The sequence below is a fragment of the Poecilia reticulata genome, chromosome 1 (genome assembly GCF_904066995.2).
Source record: "Poecilia reticulata chromosome 1, P_reticulata-male-v2, whole genome shotgun sequence".
Taxonomy (NCBI): domain Eukaryota; kingdom Metazoa; phylum Chordata; class Actinopteri; order Cyprinodontiformes; family Poeciliidae; genus Poecilia; species Poecilia reticulata.
The window spans coordinates 4,704,273-4,723,907 of record NC_088830.1 but is presented as its reverse complement, the minus strand read 5'-3'; the positions used below and the strand labels follow the sequence as shown (position 1 = coordinate 4,723,907).

At 41.1% G+C, this 19,635-nt stretch overlaps 1 protein-coding gene across 4 annotated transcripts in view; it reads right to left on the bottom strand.

The window, feature by feature from the left end:
- Positions 1-4,695: 4,695 nt before the first annotated feature.
- The window catches only part of fbxw7 (F-box and WD repeat domain containing 7), a 103,834-nt gene continuing 88,894 nt past the window's right edge, over positions 4,696-19,635 (bottom strand). For all 4 annotated transcript variants that reach the window (XM_017306189.2, XM_008398591.3, XM_008398513.3 and 1 more), the window contains 4 exons: positions 16,452-16,633; positions 14,398-14,623; positions 12,908-13,118; positions 4,696-6,908 (listed from right to left, as the gene is read on the bottom strand). In XM_017306189.2, coding sequence (XP_017161678.2) covers positions 6,640-6,908; positions 12,908-13,118; positions 14,398-14,623; positions 16,452-16,633 — 888 coding nt within the window. In that variant the 3' untranslated portion in view covers positions 4,696-6,639. The remainder of the gene's footprint in view (positions 6,909-12,907; positions 13,119-14,397; positions 14,624-16,451; positions 16,634-19,635) is intronic.

The following is a 19,635-nucleotide window of genomic DNA, read 5'->3' as shown; positions in this document are numbered from 1 at the left end:
GAGATTAGCGAGGAAGATACCATCATGCTTAACAACCTGGTTGTTCAATGAGTAGATTTTTATCATCAGTGATAAAATATTTGTTTATTGTTCAGCAAAATGAATCCGTCTCTGCATACAAACGATGTGTAAAAAGGTTTAGCATTAACCTTTTGTGGCAACATCATAATCTGATACTGAAGAAAAAAAATTAAACCTTTAATTTGCATTCATTTATTCAGCGTCCCACTTTAAAATGAGCCATATTAATTAAACACGGTGGCTTAAATGTGTTGTCATTTTCCTATCAACAAAAAAATTCTCTTTGTGATAACTCACAATTACTTCAAAAATATGAAGTCATTTGTAAGAGCAAAATTGATGAAGGAGCTAACAGGTGGTCGTTACCCTAAAGCTAAAACCAAGCCGTGCTAGCTGGCAACTAAAACTCCGGCTACTGAACGAAAGACGCTGGGAGAAACATTAAAGGCAGGCAGCTGGAAGCTCTTTTAAATGATAAAATTATTTCCACTGCCGCAGGTACCGAATATGAAACCATGGCCCCTACACCGCACTGAAGATCAGAACCTAAATAGGTTTAACCTGACTGAAGACCGGACAAGACTTGCCGTGGGACCAAAGGCAGGCGTCATTCATTGTTTCATTTACGAAGCTTGCAGCAGCAGCAGCATAAACAGCAACTTCTTCGGGCAACTCTTCCCCTTCCTCCGTCTGGTCCTCCTCATGTTTTCTACAGTTTCAGAGTGCTACGGTTCAAATTGAGAAAGCTTAAAACGTTACCTACTGCTCTTCTGTCTGGACGGAAATAGCGCGATTGGACCTAGCATACCTCATTTACCCAGAATGCATCGCAGCGCCAACAACACGCCACGTCTCTGACTACTTTTATGAAAACCAAATAGCCTACGGTATTTTCACTGCATTATTTTTTTTTACATCTAAAATATTTCTCAAAGTCTACTGCTCATTTTAATTATTTGGCTATTAAAATTAGCCAAATAACCGAGGCTCATTTTAATAAATGTCAAACAAATTTATTAGTTGCATAATTATTGGTACAAAAACAAGCATATTTTTTCATTATTAGGCCTGAGCAGGGAATATATTGACTTTTTGAAGGTCTAACAATATATGAAAACTCACCAAATTTTGTTGGCTTACCAGTCTTAGTGAAAATGACTATAATGGTTTTGCAAAAGTCGCAACAGAAAGAGCTCAACAGCGCCACCTGGCAACTTTCAAGACATCGTTCTTATTTAGGTTACCTTACTGCAAAAGTCTGAAGTTTGCATTACTCTTTGAACTTCCCAGGACCTACAGAAGTTTCCTGCAGCCGTGGGCTGGGGTCAAAGTCCAAGCCTGGTCTAAAACAAACAAGACGTCAGCCATGGTGGATTGAACTTTTTTTGTTGTTGTCGTTTTTAAGCTCTGTATTTCATTGAACTTTTCTTGGCTTGAACATTGGTGAGTTTAGGGATATAAAGTGATCAAAGTCCTGACTTTTCCTGCCGGTTGAAGTGGGGTTACACCCAGGGGTGAAAGTAGTTTTAAATTCTAGGGGGTACTATGCCAAAAAAAAAGAAAAATAATTTATATATATATATATATATATATATATACGTATTGCTTTTTTGTGTGCTTTGGAGTTTCTGTGCTGATTAATTTTTTTGCGAAGCAATAGCTCTTGAATTGCTACAAAATAAAGCTGTATTTCCCTCATGTTGACACCTTGAGATGCCATGAGACCTAAATTCTGAACATCATGGCATGGAGTGCATCCCAGTTTTCCATATCTGGCGTATAATTATTAATTTTAGCTTTTAACCTGGTTATATTGGTCCTGTGTCCAGACAGAGAGATAATCAGTAGCCCAGCATCATGACCTGTTTGTTCTGAAGATCCTGCAGCTTCCACTTCTCTTCCTAACATGGCGCCTCCTCACCCTGACTCTCATACTGACAGGAGGAACCACAGAGCTCTGTTAAATTAAAGCTCATCTTCTGAAGTTGGGATATTTTTCCTCCAACAAGTTCCAGAGGAATCACCTCAAACCAGATGTTGGACTGGATTTTATTTCAATGTCATTTGTGAATGTTAGAGCCTCATTTTCAACAGTGGAGCTATGAAGGTTGAAAAAGGTTATCATTTTGGAGAAAATCTCAACATTAATATTTCCACTAAATAAGAGGCAAAAAAAAAACAATTGTTTGATAAAGGAAAAGCCTCTCAGGCTCTGAGCCCGACAGCACCAAACTATTTTTTTATATATTAGACAATTAAATTTCACATAATTATCACGGTAGAAGACATTTGTTTGTTAAATTGTTAAATACTTAATGAAATATATTTACCGTGTTTGATGTTTGTTGTAAATGACGTATACTCACAAAGAACAAGGTTTATTCGTTCAGAAACAGCAGCGACTGTAAAGAGCCACAGCAAAGGTAAAACAACCTGAACAGGTGATCAACTCAAAACCACTCACTTTTTTATTCTCTTTCTTTGTGTCATTTAAGCACACCCGTTGCCATGGCAACCTCCTGCGCTCCACAAGCCGCCCAGAGATTATGTTAAAAACATAACACTTAGTCCGTTACGATATTAGGTTTTCAGGCTTCATATTTATTTTGCTATCATTAATAAACCTCTCATGAACACAGCGGAGGTTGATTAGTTAATTTTAAACTCCTGCTCTGCTCGTTATTTTGGAAATGGATCCGAAACGCACAGAATTGCACAACACCTTGTTGAAACAATAATTACTGAGATTATTATTGTTGTTGGGTCATTAATTTGAGCACGTTTTGTTGTTTTTTTTTTTGTTGTTCTTTAATAAAGTTACGAACGTTTTAAGCGAGTCAGAGGACGTTCTGGAGATCGACTCAAAACCTTCCGCGATCGACATATTGCACCGCTGCTCTAGCAAAGCACGAACAGTTCAGAAACAATATGAAATGGGGAAAAAAGTTATTAACTGATTAAGTCATGTTTTAGGTTGTTCTTAAAAACTAATCAGTCACGGCTGATTAATGGGTGCTTTCACGGCTGCACAGTGAATCCATAGATTTTTTACAGCTGACTGCCGCTCCACTCTCTTGCAGGTACTGCGTACCCCCGCTAAATCTTTTAGTGGTACGCAGTACCCTGCCGTACCCCCTTACTTTCACCCCTGGTTACACCATGGCCATAGGTTTGACTGTAATTTCCACATATTTCATCTGATCTGCACCAAACTGAACATTGATTTTTTTTTCTTCACATCACAACCAATAAGATTTTTTACATGTCTGTTGCTGATCAGCATTTACAATGTGGTCAAAATCAGTGTTTTCTGGGTGCCAAACTTCTTTCGTCTATTTCCTGGCTGCCAAATTATTTCATTACTGTTTTCAACCAATTCAGATAGAGAAATGGCAGCAAAGGTTTCTCTCTGTAAAGAATTAGAAATGTCTCCACTGTGTCAACAACACATTTCTGAGCCACTGTATGCTTTGCATGTTAACAAAAAGGCATTCTTCTGAAAATAGAAGTTGGCCACTGAACTGAAAATGATGGGAGAAAGAGCAGCAAAAGCTCAGAAACAAGAATGACCTCTGCAAATCCTGACACACTGGTTTTAAAGATTACAAGCCTGGTCTGACTGTTTGGAGGTAAAAGTGACCAACTGCAGCATCTAAACTTGAAACAAAAGGCCAACTCAGCAAGAACTAAACAGCAGAAATGAGTAAATAAATCTATATTACATCCATTTAATTTACGAGCAGGAAAGATGCACCTGAGTGGAGCAGAGCAGCTGTTTACACAACATGATGCAGGTCTGGGAAGCAACAGTTGCAGTGACCTGCCAACCACAGTAAAGACCCCCGTCTCCCTCTCCCCCCACACACATCCATTCATGTGACTGTGTGCAGCCCCCTCAACGCTCCCACACAGTAAACTGTTTCCTGGGCCAGAAACCAGCCATCGCTAGGCAACAGGGGGAAACCTGCAGCACTGGGCCGACTCTGTTGCTGCTCGAACTAAGTGGCCTCATGATGCATCACCGATGGAAGACAAAAACCCAAAGGTAGAGCTTAAAATTGCGCAAATAGGAATTACAGAAATAAATTTGCTTAACAGAAGCACGGCAATTAAAACAAACAGGCACATTTTTCAATAAGTTTTTGTGATAGGATGAGGTGGTTTTTCCAGCTGTATTGAAATTGATGTATTTCGTAAAACTCAAATCAAAACACTTTTTTATATCACGAGTGATGTGGAAAAAAATCGCTTGTGATCAACAGTTACGACTGGCTGAAACGACAAAGACGACGACAAGAAGTGGTCAGAGGATTAACGACTTATCGTGTGAGTATTCACGTTAATTGAGTTATTTAATGGAAACACCGCAATTGTGTTTTCTCCACATTATCGGAATATCGACAGTTTTTTGCACATTTCTCAACAAAAACAACTGGTTGATGCCTTTGAGAAGCTGGAGTAAACCCACAAATGCAGAGGGAGAACATGCAGACTCCAGCAGGCTCTCTGTGAGGTAACTGAGCTTCCAGCTTCCATGTTTGAGAAAGTCCATAACTTGAAACTTCTCCACTTGATTCTTGGTTTTAAAATCATTGCTGTTATTTGTTTTTGATTCACTTCATCCCAGAAAAATTAGGATAACTGAGGAGCTGAGATGATAACCATCCAGGAGAATTTAACCAAATAGTTTTGCTTTATTGACCATATAAGATGCCTTCACAGAGGTAAACAAAAACAGACAACTGATATGCTTGAAATGAAAAAGAAAAACCCACATTTTATTGCACTTAAGTTATAAGAAAATAAAATTCTAAGTGAATCAAACAAATACACAATCCCTTTCAGGTTTTTTTTTTTTGTCTGTTTTTAGATTTTTTTTTTGCTGTTTTTTGCCAGGCAGTTTTACATGAACTGAACAAAATAAAAACACCTGCAACAAATCTGATTTCTCAAACCAGATCATAAATTAAAAACAGACGGAGAAAACAACAAGAGGAGAGATAGAGCGAGATTGTTTTCTTTCTTTCTTTTTTTTTTTAATATACAGTGTTATACCACTTTCACAGTTCAGCTGGAGCTGTGACTCTGGGAGGTTTTGAGACGACTTGTTTTGGCTACAAGGTGTTTTGTCCGTGTTCGTTTCGGTGGAACACCGAGACGCTCCGCGGCCCGACCTGCCAGCTGATGCTTGATGGTGGTCTCCTCTGTTGCTTCAGACACCTGTGGAGGGGCAAAAGAAAAAAAGAAAAAAAAAAGTCTCTCACACAGACATATGGGCCATTCTCTCATTCACAAGTTAAAATCAGTACATCTGTTAGTTTGATTTCTTTTTAACCTCTTTTTTTTTTTTTTTTTAAGCCAGTCCACGCAGCATTTTGACATTTTTCCCAAAGAACAGGCTGGAGAAGCATTGTCCCAAGGAATGTGATAACAAGCTGCCAGCTAACACACACACATACACACACACACGCACTCACACGCACGTTCTCTAACAGTGTTACAATTCCCCCTCGTTTGTGTCTCCTGTCAGTTTCTGTCGGACGCGCTCCCTCCTCGTAGCCTCAAACGCAGAGGCACGTTTGGCTCAAGTTTCAGTGGCAAAAAAAAAACAAAACAAAAAAGACCAAAAAAAAAAAACAACAAAAGGTCGGAGGATGGTGATCACGTCACATCGCGTTTCTGGTTTAAGTCCAAACGTACAGAGAGTCCTGTGAGGAATTTCGCCTGTGGACTAAAACGTCACAGCAAGTAGAAGCTCCGTTCTCTGGTTCCGGTTCCTCTAGCAGCATTAGATTCAGTTTGGCCACTTGGGGGGGCGGGGTCAGGGCAGGGCGGGGTCAGGGTCAGTGGATAGTTGAGGTGTTTGTCCTCAGCCCTCCAGCTTCTGAGGAAACCCCCCCCAGAGCTGAACAGCACTGACGGTAACAGAGACCGGACTGTAACGGACTGGACCAGATTCATCCTCTAATACTGAAATTCTGCATGTAGCATAAAACCAACAACAACAACAACAACAAAAAAAAAAAACTCTTCAGATCCTGAAATTCACAGTTGTGTTTATGTGGAGAAATCAAAAGTCCAGAAACCCGAGTGCAGAGCGATGAGAACAGAAACTGAGTGACGGAAACGGGCCGGACCACCCCGACGCCCCCCCCACCACGTCCAGCAGCTCTTTGGGAGGAACTGTGAGGGGAAGCCAGTCATCATGGCCGTGTGATGACTATATGCACACGCTCTGATAGGAAGGGAGGGAGGGGGTGCATGGGTGGGTGGGGGAGTTTTAAAAAATAATATCTCTCTGTACATCTGAAAATCTGTCCGACTCGAGCGAAAGCGGGTCCTCTGTGCGAAGCCGGCCGGTTCAGGGGAGTTCGCTCCGTTTCTCCCTCCAGATCACCTTCAGCAGGAGGGGCCGGGGGTCAGAGGGGACTGGACTGAGTTTGCCCGTAGCAGGAACTCAAATGGGAGACGCGGACAGCGGCGGGTTTTGTGATTGTAGACTCTCTTGAGTGTAGGTGAAGAGTTTTTTGGGTCTCCGGGTTCCCGTCCCCCTCCTCTCTCTCTCTGCGGGTCGCTCTCTTCATCCTTCCACAGCGTGTTCTCCCGCACCACTTCCTGTCACTTCATGTCCACGTCAAAGTCCAGCACCAGCAGCTTGGTTTCCTCCGTGCCGTTGCGGCTGCCCACGGCGCACACCAGCTTGGTGTTGGACGCCCGGATGCGCCACACCACGCCGCCACTGCCGCCGCTCTCCAGGGTCACCAGGTTCCGGATGAACTCGCCCGTCTTCAGGTCCCACAGCTTGACCGTGCCGTCGTCAGAGCTGGTGATGACAAAGTTCTTGTTGAACTGGAGGCAAGTCACGGCACTCTGGTGCTTGTGGGGACCTGGACCAGACAGACAGAGAGAGGACAGTTAGGAGAAGACAGGACGAGGAATTTGTTTGGCGGCGTTTGGGCTTCAGCACACAAACTTCACCAGATGAGAAAAACCAAGAGAGACCGTCAAAAAACACACCAACAAAACAACAGTAGTTGTGAAAATATGACTTTATCATCCTTCCAAACCTTCTCAGGTCTCCTGGTTCTGTTTCTCCTCTACATCCCCAGAACCAGAACCAAACGAGGTGAAGCAGCATTCAGCTTCTATGCACCGCTAATCTGAAACAAACTTCCACAAAACAGCTGAAACACTGGGCTCCTTTAAATTTATACTAAAACCTGCACAGATTTAATGGCACCAATCAACATGTAATGTTTATTGGTTTCGCAGTTGGTCTTATGACGCGTTTATGATTTTTTAAAATGTTTTCATGATGTAAATCACTAACTGCCTTGTTGCTGAAATGTGATGGAATATTTTTGCAACAGAAGTTTTTTAGTTTATTTTGAAACAGTTTGACATCATTTATGACAAATATTCAAAGTACATGTTTGTTAACGTTTTGCCATCCAACTGGTCTTTCTGAGAGATCCGGCTCCTGAGTTTTGATCCAACTTTTTTGATTTAAATAATTTTCTATCATAACCTTGACCCCCTGCACCTTCCAGTTGCTCTGTGCTTCCTGCCAGAAGACGGGAAGGAAATGAGGAAATAGGTACTGAAATATTAAGCCTCTTCTGCTCAGTTCTGGTCTGATGCAGCGAGAGAACGGCTCACCGACACCTCCTGGTTTTTTTTCCTTCTCATTTTAGTTTTTAGTGACAACTAAAATTAGATTTTCCAGCCCGTCAATTACTTCCTCCAAACTTGTGAACTGGTAACAGTCGTTCCTTCCGCGGGAGGCGGAGCTCGGCTCGGTGTGTCTCGTGGACCATTTAAGTCGGTGTGAAAGTGAACATCTCTAAAACTGCATTCCTGTCATGTTGGACAATTTGTTTCTACAACATGATCATGTCTGCTGGCCTGAAGAGAACTAGATTAATAAGCCAAGTTATAGTCCCAGTGATCAGAGCCAACGGCTGCGTCTGGCGAGGTTTCCACTGCCGTTTTGTTTCACATTAGTCTGTCTGGATCAGCGAGGTTTATCACCTCCTAAAAAGCTTTACAGGAAAAAAGTACTATTTTTTATTATTTTTTACCACTGAAGGTCCTGAAAAGTTTAGTTGGAACAGATCAGGAAGACTGAACATGCAATAAAAGCTGCTGCTAATGTAAGGGTGGGTGGATGGATGGAAACGCAGATATCATTTAGTTTAAAATAATAATGAATTTAAAGGGGCATTTAAAGGGGCAGTATTATGGGTTTTACAGCCACAAAGTGCCATTATAGCACAATCAAATAACTGTAACCTTCAGTTGTTATAATACATTTATAATATGTATATAGCAAGTATGACTTAAAAGACATTTTACTTTGTAATTTAACATCTCGAAATTGGGCCTCTGTCTCTTTAAGGACTCCTGCTCTTTCTGAAGCTCCGTCTTCAAGAAGTCATCACAACATGGCTCCTCTATTAACCCTTTAACAACATTTTTACCAGCATTGCACCGAGTAGTAGCTCCTATAATGAGCCCAACAGATGCAGTTCCGCCAGGTGTTTGCCAATTGATGCTGGCTAATCTGAAGGAGCTGAGTGGGAGGAGTCACGGAAAAGGGCTGCTCTGAGGCATAAGCCCAGTAGTTTGGAAACTGCAGCTATAAGGAGGAGCTTCATCCTTGAAGGTGGTGCTAGGTCCATCCAGGTGTTTTGCACAACTTAATGGTTACCATGGAGATTAAAGAATTTCTCAAACATGCATAAAAGAATCGAGGTAACACTCCAAGTATGTTTATAAGGAATAAACATACTTGGAATAACATAACGTATAAGAATAACATAACAGGATGTAAAGCTAAAAAAGTGGATTTTACATAATACTGCCCCTTTAAAGAATATTTCAGTATGAGGATAAATTCTCTGGTTTGGGTCCCCTCCCTAAGAACCTATCCCTGCTCCCACCACCATGCTGGCCTCCTTTCTGACACTACAAAGCAGCTTCATCAGAACCCTCATCCTGGTACAGTGACAGTGATGACCTTGTTGTTTCACTATGGTCTATTCAGAACACACTAATGACCGGCAGGAATCATCATGACCTGATTATTTGACCTACAAAGATCTGTAGCCCCTTCTGCTGGAGCCCTCTCCTTCCCCGTCTCGTCTCTCCAGGCTCTCACTGGGGCATCTTTTTGTTCAGATGGTGTTCTGGCATGTGGGGGGCCAGCTCACTGGGCTGCAGGCTGCTAATGAGGGCATTTAGAGACGGGGCACCAATGACAGCCACGGGTATTCAGGAAAAGGACTTTGGTCTTAGAGTGAGGCACTAAGTCCTGGTAATGGAGATAAAACTATTCAAATGGACACAAAGGACACAAGGGAACAAGGGAACAAGCAGCAAGAAGAAGAAAAGAAGAACCAGGATCTCAACACACAGCAGGAGGATCTGTAACATCACTGATGTAACTCAAGTCCTCAAAACGATGCTAGCGCCTGGTTGGTTCACATCAACTTCAAAAGTTTTCTTTTCTCAAAAACAAAATGTTAGGTTGCTATGAAACTGGATTTGCATCAGAGGACAACATGGACTGAACACAGCTGGCCTGACTGAAACTGGGGGGAATCGGGTCAGTTTTCCAAGACCACTGACCCGAGGTCCATGACTACACGGCCACTCTTCAGTTGTCATTCTATCGGCATCCGACGTACGATCAAAGTTTTAGGGTGCATTCACACCAGGCTTGTTCAGTCAAACTCTAGCTCATTTGTCTAGAAAGTCCAATCCACTTGGTTTGAGGAGGTGTGAACTTCATTGAGCTGAAATGAACTCTGGTGCGGTTTGAATGCATGTGTGAACGTCAAGCGGACCAGAGACCCCTCTAAAAGCAGGAGGCAGACTGTACCGCATGGCATTCTGGGTAAATGCAACACACAAATCTTGTGCTAGTTAAAGAAATGGCTTCTGGACTTTGACCAAAGGCAAGAGAGAAATCCTACAACCGCTAAAATCTGACGCCACTCCATTTTTGTTTACATTTTGTGAAGACGGAAGTTGCGCTCATGTCTTCCTCAGAGGTTTTCATGTCGATTCCTTCAGTAGTTCTTGGTGCAGCGCCACCACAGGCGAGGGGGAGAACAGGTTTTCCAAGAGTTTGGTTCATCTGAGTCAGTGCAGTGTGAAAGTGAACTGCAGAAGCTAAAAATGTAACAAATGTTGCAACTTTGGTCCACAATCAAACTGAGTTTAGCCCCACCATCATTAGCTTTTACACAGTATGATGGCTGTTTATTATGCTTCAATATTAGAAGGAGGTGAAGTGTGAAATGAACAGAAAATATGTCACAGTATCAGTGTTTGCTAGAATATCTATGGTTGTAGAATAAATAGAACATTTATCACCATCACGATGTCTTTGCAAGGTTGTTACTGGACACACTTGCAAAACACATTGGCTAAATATATAAAAGCAACACATTTGTAGTTGGCATTCAATAATATACAGTCAAGCTCAGAATTATTCATACCCCCGGCATCTTTAGGTTGAAAGTAATCCTTTAATTTTACCAACATGTTTCTGACTGGAAGCAGCGTTGGTGTTTGGCAGCCATGCTCCTCCATTATGTCTGACAGACGTGATGCTGGTGATGCCAGCATGGATGTGATAGCAGCTGCTGTTTGCTACTGTCTGCATAATGATAACTAATAATCCTTTGACCTAGCAGCTGATCAACAAGCTCATGCTGTTTCCAGAAATCCCCTGTGTTTCCCATGGTAAAACAGCTCTGATTCTTCTGACCTGAGGTCAGCTGCAGTCCACGTACCGCACCACATGTTTACAACTTGTGCGGTTTTATCAGGAGATGTGAATGATTAAAAACTAGATCGATCGCCCACCAATCATAATCGTCCGATTTCCGTGAAAAAGTGTATGATCGGTGATCGCCGATCACTGTCTCTTGTTGCCGATCACACAAACCGATCACCTGCATCTCATTTCGCAGCCTGCCTGTGCAGCTGGTCTCCTCTTTCCTTCACACTGCGCAAACATGCAGCAGCAAATCCTAAGCGATGTGGAACTATAACGCACCTAGTAACTGGGGAAGTTTGCGTGTTGCAGCGGAAAATTGAAGCACGTCAAAATGCATCAACACGACGAATTTAATATGGCATAAAAACAATGCCATACTTGAGGAGTTTGGCTATATTGAGGCTCACTGCAGTAAAAAAGACATATGGAGGATCAGACAACAAGTAAAGCAGCGCACAGCTACAAACACTCACCCGAATTAGCAACTAAACAAATAACCCACAAAATTATTTAAGTCTTCGAGTTGCGATGTAAGACGCTAGTTCTGTGGTGTAAGACGCTACAGGTAGTAATATTTGACAGACGGAGCGCTGCTTCTGCTCCACCTGGTAGTGACTCTCACACCGAACCTCTGCTTAAAGTTGCAGCATCTAACTTAAAAAAATACATTTTACATACGTATTAAAACTTTCGCTGTCCTAACATGAGACAGATAATCTCTGAAAAAATAATCGATCTCCTCTGCCTCCTCCCTTTTCTGCATAATTACTCCGCTCAGTCAGAAACAGCCACTCAGAACTAGCAGTAATCAGCTAGCCGCCATGCTATCAGGAAGTTTTCATTCAGTAACTCAGGATTGTTTATTGTAACGGAACCTGCATTTGCCTTTGAATGTTAAGTTTTATTCTTGAATTTTTTGGCAATTTTGAGAGGCTTTATTTTGACTCTTTGCATTATTTAGCCTCTTCAGAGCCTCCATATGTTATCAGTCTGTTAAAGATAGTACTACCGATAGCAGTACAATTTGCACAATGCCTGTTTTTTTCTTGGAAAAAGTTATAAAAAACAAATTTTTGTTTAAATTAAGGTGAATTCAGGGTTCCTTTTTCCACATAATGTAACCGGTAGTGCTTTTGATTAAAAAAATTATTATTATGTGATCGGTTTCAGTGATCGGTATCGGTGATCGGCCCTCATGGGTGATTGGAATCAGTATCGGCAGGAAAAAACCTGATCGGCACATCTCTATTAAATACTCATCAATAATTTCTGCTGTGCATCAAAGTTCTTCACAAAGGTGAGGATGTCCACATTTTCATCAATAATAAAACAATCATCTTCAGATTCTCCTGTAGTAAACAGCTAAGCAGGTGTTTCTACCTCAGGTGAATAAACAGAAGATCTATCAACCCTAAGGGTCAGATAAGTTACTTCCATCCCTGGTGCTGGTAATCTTTTATTTGTGTGATCAAAGCTGCAGTATGACACTTACACAAAAATACTTTTTTTGCCCCATATTTTTGAAAACTGTCACCATGTTGTGATAGTGCGATATGAGAAATATAATCTGTGAAAAAATAAAGCTCCTCCACCTCCTCACAGTGATACTGTTTCCATCTGAGGAAATACATTGCTCCAGGTCAAAACCAACCAATCAGAGCGAGGAGGAGGGTCTTAGCTTAGGTCTTAGGTCAATTAACTTTGTGAACGCACTGCTAAATGAGTTAATGGTGGAAAAACAACTTACCACCACAGAAAAACTGTTTACCAGCATCATTAGAGGCCATAGTACTGATAGCATTGGTAGCAGGCTATATTATGGTGAACTGGCTGGAAAGAGTCAGTGGGAGAGGGTGAGAGTGATTAACAGCACTAAGACCCTCCTCCTGGCTCTGATTGGCTGTTTCTGACTGAGTGGTGTATTTCTTCAGTTAGTATTGGAGCTTGATTTTTGTCTTACGATATCACAACATAATAATTTTAACAAATATGTAAAAAAAATAAAATAAATAAATACTATATAATATATATATATATAATATATATATTTTTTAAATAGAATCTATTTGCGTGAAAGTAGCAGCCATGTGTGTTCACCTTGCAGAGTTTGGAGACACTGGCCCGTCTTGATGTCCCAGATCTTAACAGTGGAGTCTGCGTTGCCTGAGACCAGGATGTTGTCTTTCAGCTCCATGCCGCTGGTGAGGGACTGGTGACCCGTCAGGGTGTGGATGCAGTTCCCCGTCTCCACGTCCCAGACCCTGATGGACGTGTCCAGGGAGCCGCTCACAACGTGGATCCCGTCAAACTGGGAGAATCAAAATGATCACTTTAAATATATTCAGGCAGGGTAACTGCAGCTGGCAGCTGATTGCAAAAAAAAAAAAAAAAAGAAAAAGAAAACATTTAGCTGAAGCAGCTTTCTCGCTTACAAATTTTTGATTAAACTCATTGAAAGGGATCGAATTTTATTGATCTGCTGGAGCTCATCATTTTTGTCTGTATGTCTAGTAGAAGAGTACAGAGGAGGCGGCGCAAAATCCATCTATTAGCAGAGTAAACAAATTGGTCATTACTCGCTGGAGAACATCTTAAAGACAGAAAACCGCTTTCATTTATACAAAATGTAAAAAATACATAGCAAATTAAATCAACATAACTGAGTTCCAAACATGACTGAAGTTCCCCACCAACTTCTTCATAACAAACAAAACTGGTGTCATATGTTTGTGCTACATTTATACAGCAATGTTTTTTGTTTGCAAAATGGATTTTGCAAAAAAAAATTGCCATTTTATAATGGATTTTTCCATCTTCCTTAAAATGGGGAAATCATTTTAAAGATTTTTCCAGAAGTCCCGAAAGATCAACCAACTCTCACCACATTTCAACTAATTTTGTGTCAACTGCTACTATTTTTTTTTAGCTGCAAAAAAACAAAAAACAAAAAAAAAAAAACAATTTTGTTTGATTTTGTTAATGTGTGTGGGGGTGAGGAGGATACATTTTGCTGCACAAACCAGCAAAATGTAGCAGAGTTGATTTGGGGGGCTGGAAACATTTATTAATATATAAATTATTAGTATCTTTAAAATGATAGCAGCACAAAGAAATATTTTTGCTGCGCAAACCACCAGTAACGTAGCACATTTACCAGTTGATTTGGTAAATGTCGAGGGCTTGGTCCACTTTTCATGATGTCTGGAAACATTTATTAATCCATCTGAAAACGTGGTATGAGTTTATGGGGTAGGAGTTTATAAGTTTCTTACTCTTTTTCAAGCATGTTAAGATTATTGTGGTACAAAATAACTTTTGCATTCCTTGTTCATGTCTGTTCTTTTATTCTGCTATTATGTTCAAACTAAAATAAATAAAAATAAATAAAAACATATTAAAAAAAGTTTCTAGAGGTCATGAAAGGTCATTTCTCCTCTGTCATTTTAAAGAGCTTAACAAATGTTTCCAGAAGTCACAAAAGATCAATCAGCCTTCCCAAATTCACTTTGGTGAACTTTAAACGGCCCACAAAGCGTGAGGAAGACACATGCCACCTAGAGGCGGCTCCTGCAGCTGACTCGGCTCACCTGTAAGGAGTACACTCTGTTGGTGTGACCCTGCAGCGTGTGGAGGCAGGTCTCCGTCTCTGGGTCCCACACTTTGACCATGAAGTCGTAGGCCCCGCTGACAACCCGCCGTCCGTCGTACTGGACGCAGCGCACCGCCGCCACGTGGCCCATGAGGACGTGTAAACACTGACCCGTCTCGATGTCCCAGACACGAAGCGTGGCGTCACGAGAGCCACTGACCACCCTGCGGATCAACCGCAAACACAGACGTGGCCATTCAGCTGCAGTAGCAAAACTCTGTTGCTTCAGAAATATTCAGATTAGATGTTCATGAAGTTAGAGTTGAAAAATAGTAACTTGTTTTATATTGTGATATGCATCGTTATCAACATATCAACACCTACCTTAAATATCATCACCTGTATTAGGCAAAAAAATAACGTAGGCCATTATTTTAGGAAGGTGGCAATCTGAAAACCCTTTATTTTGACAGGATATTCTTTTTCCATATAAACCCAGGCATGATAAGGATTTTCTAAGATTCAACATTCTCCACCGGTCGTCAGTTAAACAGTGGCCAGCTGTGCTGAAAAAAAAAACAAAAAAAAAAAAAACACGTTTCTGTCCCTCATCCTGCAACATTCATGTTCACACTTGAAAGTACAGAATGTGCTCCTTAGCTCAAACGGCCGCCTCGAGACGGGTTTCAAAGTGGAGAGTCTGGTCGCCGCCCGTCACGGCTTCACCTCGATCAGCCGTGAACTGAACACCGCAGACAAACACCCAAAGACCTTCCAGTGCGTCTCGTAAATCGCTTAGATAGAAAATATTACAGCAATAACTACAAAGCTCACGCTCTTTATTTAGTCAACGCCTCGCAGCGCTTTAAAAGATGGAAATCACTGACATGTTCTTTCCACCCGGTGAGTAATCAAATACTACACAAAAAAATAAAAACTCGGCTGGCCCCGAGGCAAAAAGAGCACTTCTGAATCTCCAGAGTGCTACAGCGTGAACAAGTGAGCAGCAGTTCACTTAAAACGCCTCACAGGCTCCGTTTATTCGCTGTGAAAGCGCGAGCTGCCTGTTGCAGAGGCAGGAGAACTGCTACAGGCCTCTGCTCCAGAGCTGCTGTTGCTCTTTCTGCCTGATTGCTCTGCCGGTTGTTAATCACAAGGAACAGGAATAAACGACTCAAGGCTTGTTTTTTGTTTGTTTGGTTTTTTTTTTTACAGTTGGCACTAAGCAGGTGTCAACCATGATGAGCTTAGTATGTAGATAAAGACATAATGGCTGCAGGAGTATATTTAGTCTGCGTTTTAAGAAATCATGCCAAACCAGAAAATCGGATTTATTAAAATATTTGTGAACTGAACATAAATTTTTTTGCTCTAGAATGTTACACACTGCATGAACTGTAGGGACGCACTGATTCCGCTTTTTCACTTCCAATACAGATATCTGAGGTCCAATATCAATCTGATACAACACCCCCCAAAAAAACAGTGCTGAATTGACTTAAAACATTTCTTTCCTTTTTTTTTTTAAACACAGACATAAATGTACTGAAATACTAATTCATTTGATAACTCTGCACCAGTAAAACACACTTGCATACACCAATAGCTTCACAAGCTTGGTCAAACACTTAAAGACAACTCTAATTTGTTCAGTCGGTGCTATTATGAGTAGAACAGATCGAATCGTGACCCTAAAAATTGGAATTGGATCGAATCATTACACACTGAAAGATTCGCATCTTTATTGGTCACACATGTAAAAATAAACTGCAACAAACTTTCTTTCAAATTATTCAGAAAGTGCATTTAGGAATTCTAAACATAATGTATAATAAATAATAAAGCACGACATAGACTAAATAGATCTGCCCTTATGGATCGGCCACATTGTTACAGAAACCCAACCTAGAATGTGTTTCGATATAGACACCGATACGGATAATAAAATCGGATAGGTGGATTTCTAAAGGACTCAGTTCCTATTAGAAAACGGTAACAGAGCATCTCCTGAAGCACAGCAGTCAGAGGCTGATGGGCGGAGCGGCTTCCTACCTTTTCTCGTGTAGGTGCATGCAGCGTACTGTTGAGGTATGCCCGTAGAGGGTGTGGATACATTCTCCCGTCTCTGCATTCCAGACCTTGAGCGTGCGATCGGTGGAGCCGCTGATGATGATGTTGTCTCGCATCTGGGACGACCACACGCCCCCGGTGTGGCCCACCAACGTCCGTAAACACTATGGGGGGTGGGGAGGGGGACACAGAGACAGAGTCAGGACTCCTCGCCGACTCCTGGAGGACCGGCCCCCCAGTCTGCATTTACACACACCAGCATCAGGTTCACAACTGGAAATCTCATTTGGGATTTCATTTGCCGTCGACCTCATGTTGCCTTCGGGGGAGGGGAGGGAAAAAGAAAGAAAAATTCAATTTCTGCGACCCTTTATTGGAAGAAAGACCTGCTGCACGGCGCTCCTGCTCGCGGGCAAAATACCCCGTTCCTCAGCCAGCTGTTAGAATCGCTCTCACTTATCCGTTTGAAAGGCAGACAATTCATTGTTGTTGAGAAAGGGGTTGACAGCCATCCTCAATAAAACACGTCCATTCATCCTCATTAGGGATGCCTGATTAGCTATTGATTACAGCAGTTATGGAAATCTTTCTGATCAATTGAATTTGCGTCTCTGCAGTTTGTCCCACGTTTGGGTCGATTTAATTATCCTAAATGCATTAAAGTGAAACTCTCTGGCGGTGAGGTTTGGGTGGGTGGGGGGCAACAGCTGTGGTTCTCTGAGCGTCAGGCTGAAGCTTGTCGCTCCGCTGTAGAACATGTGACCTCTGACTGCGCCTGATAAGCTCCAGCTGAAGGGAACATCGGCGCAGATAGAGGAGTGAAAATTAAGCGGCAGACTTTTCTTCTCCCGTGAGGGACAGTGGACCTTCACTGACCGCTGTACGCAACCGTAACGTCCAGTTACAATATCTTATCTTGCTTCACTGGACGCACTTTCTGCACTTCAAACAAGCTGCATCCAAACAAACACCTCTCCAACCTTCTTTATGTTTTGCTTCTTTTCTCATAAATTGCTCACATCAAGCTGAGGTTCTTTAAAAGGTTTCTCTACCCAGGTATTTTAAAGGAGCAATGTTATGCTGTTTCTGTCTAGGTAGAATCATTTTATAGCACTATCAAGTAACTAACTTATTACCCTCAGTTTTTATAAAAATGTTGTATCAAACATGAATTAAAATAAATTTGGCATTGTAATTTAATGCCTTGAAATTGGGTGTCTATCTCTTTAAGAAACTCCTGCTCTTTCTGAAATTCCACCTTCAGGAAGTCATCGCAACATCTCTTGCCTGTTAACCCATAAAAAAAAATTTTATCCAGAGTTGCACTGAGAAGTAGCTCATATAATGAGCTCAACAGATGTGAAGTTCAACGAGGAACTGCTAATTGCTGCTGGCTAGTCTGAAGGAGCTGAATGGGTGGGTGGGTGGAGCTTTGTCATTGAAGGTTGGGCTAGGTATTCTGGACAGCTGAATGGTTGCATTCAGCAAGTCAATTTTACATAACACTGCCCTTTTAAGGAGTTGCTTGGTTTCATTTTTAAGTCACTCCATTAACAAATAACCTATTCAGACAAACCAACTCCTAAACTGGAGACATGAACCTGTCTACTGAAGTCCATACAGGATAGACAACTCTCTAAAGAGACATTTTTAATCTGCTTCTTTGTTCCAGTCAGTTGGTATGGACTTTGCTCCCCATTTCATTTGTTGAGTCAATACAAAAATGGCTAAAGATACCAGACGTGAGAATGCTGGAATCTAACACACAACCTTCCAACTTAAAGCCTACTATAGCATAATTAAAGCTGTTTTAAAACTGCAGGGTATGAGGAGTGTGTCTGTAGAGCAGCAGACTGCAGGCCAGGCTGCCTGAACAGAAACGCAGTTAATTAACCAGCTAACATCAGCAGCATGCCAATAAGCATGCTTAATGTAAAACTACTGAAATATTTAGCAAGAGTTTATTTGACATTTTAGCTCATGTTTATGAATTAAACAGTAGTTATAATCAGTAACAAATAATTTTTTTCAGCAGTTAGAATAACTCCTGTTTTTAATGAAGGCACAAATATTAGATGTAAAATAGCAGAGTTTGAACTGATACTTTACTGAATATTATCCCATCATGAGAATCTAAATACTTCTTACTAGCCGTCACAGTTGGTTTACTACTTTTGCACAGTACAGCTTACTATTTGAATGCCTAAAAATCAGTGTAATAAAATCCCTCCAAATCACATTTTTTGACAAATAGATTCTACAGTTTTGGGTCTGATACTGAGAGGGCTGCACCTTTATGTAATTTGCGGTGGACACATGCGGATGCAGGATTCACCGGGTGAATTAAAGCTTCAGAGGGAAGCTCAGAACAAGAATCCGTGTGATTAGAGCTCCTCAAACACTGCGTGGGAAGAGACTGCGTCTGAGATGAACGTCTCAGCAATCCAACGTTAAACAAGCCTCTCCCTGAGAATGAAGGAAGATTAACGTTCTTCACTCAAACTGTGAACACCCGCTTTAAAGATGCAGCTGCTGATGCAGATCTACAGAAGAGGGTCAATTGTGTCTCTGCGTTAAATATCAATAAAGAAATTTACTTTTTATGAACGTTGTGGGGAGTATAATAAGGATAAACAGAGCCAAATGTATGTTGAGCAAAGATTAACCCTGTAAGACTGTGCTGTAATATTACGTCTCAGTTTTAAAAAAACAAAACAAAAAACGCCATAAATGTTGACTTTTCTTCTGGTTTTAACTCAAATTTAAAGATGGAACTCTATTATTCAGTCTTTGATGCTACCGGATGGGAAATCTGCAATAAGCAGTAAATTAGTTTAATCGCATGATAAATTAAAACGACCTTAATCATTTCCATTTACATAATTTATCGTTTTTCTTTTTTCCACCAAAATCCGATTGACTAAAGTCTTAGGTCTGGTGTGTTGGTTTTTTTTAAAGACAATTTTGTTTAATAAAACAAAATTATTTCATTTGCTGTTTCTGTTGTTTTGTTTATTTATTTTGCATATTTAAAATGTCTTATAATTGTATTACCGTGTCATTACCATTATAACATAAGAAAATATTCTCACAGCAAAAATATTATCGTTTATCGCAATAACTTCTGGGACAATTTATCGCCCAGGAAACGCTGTTATCCTGTCAG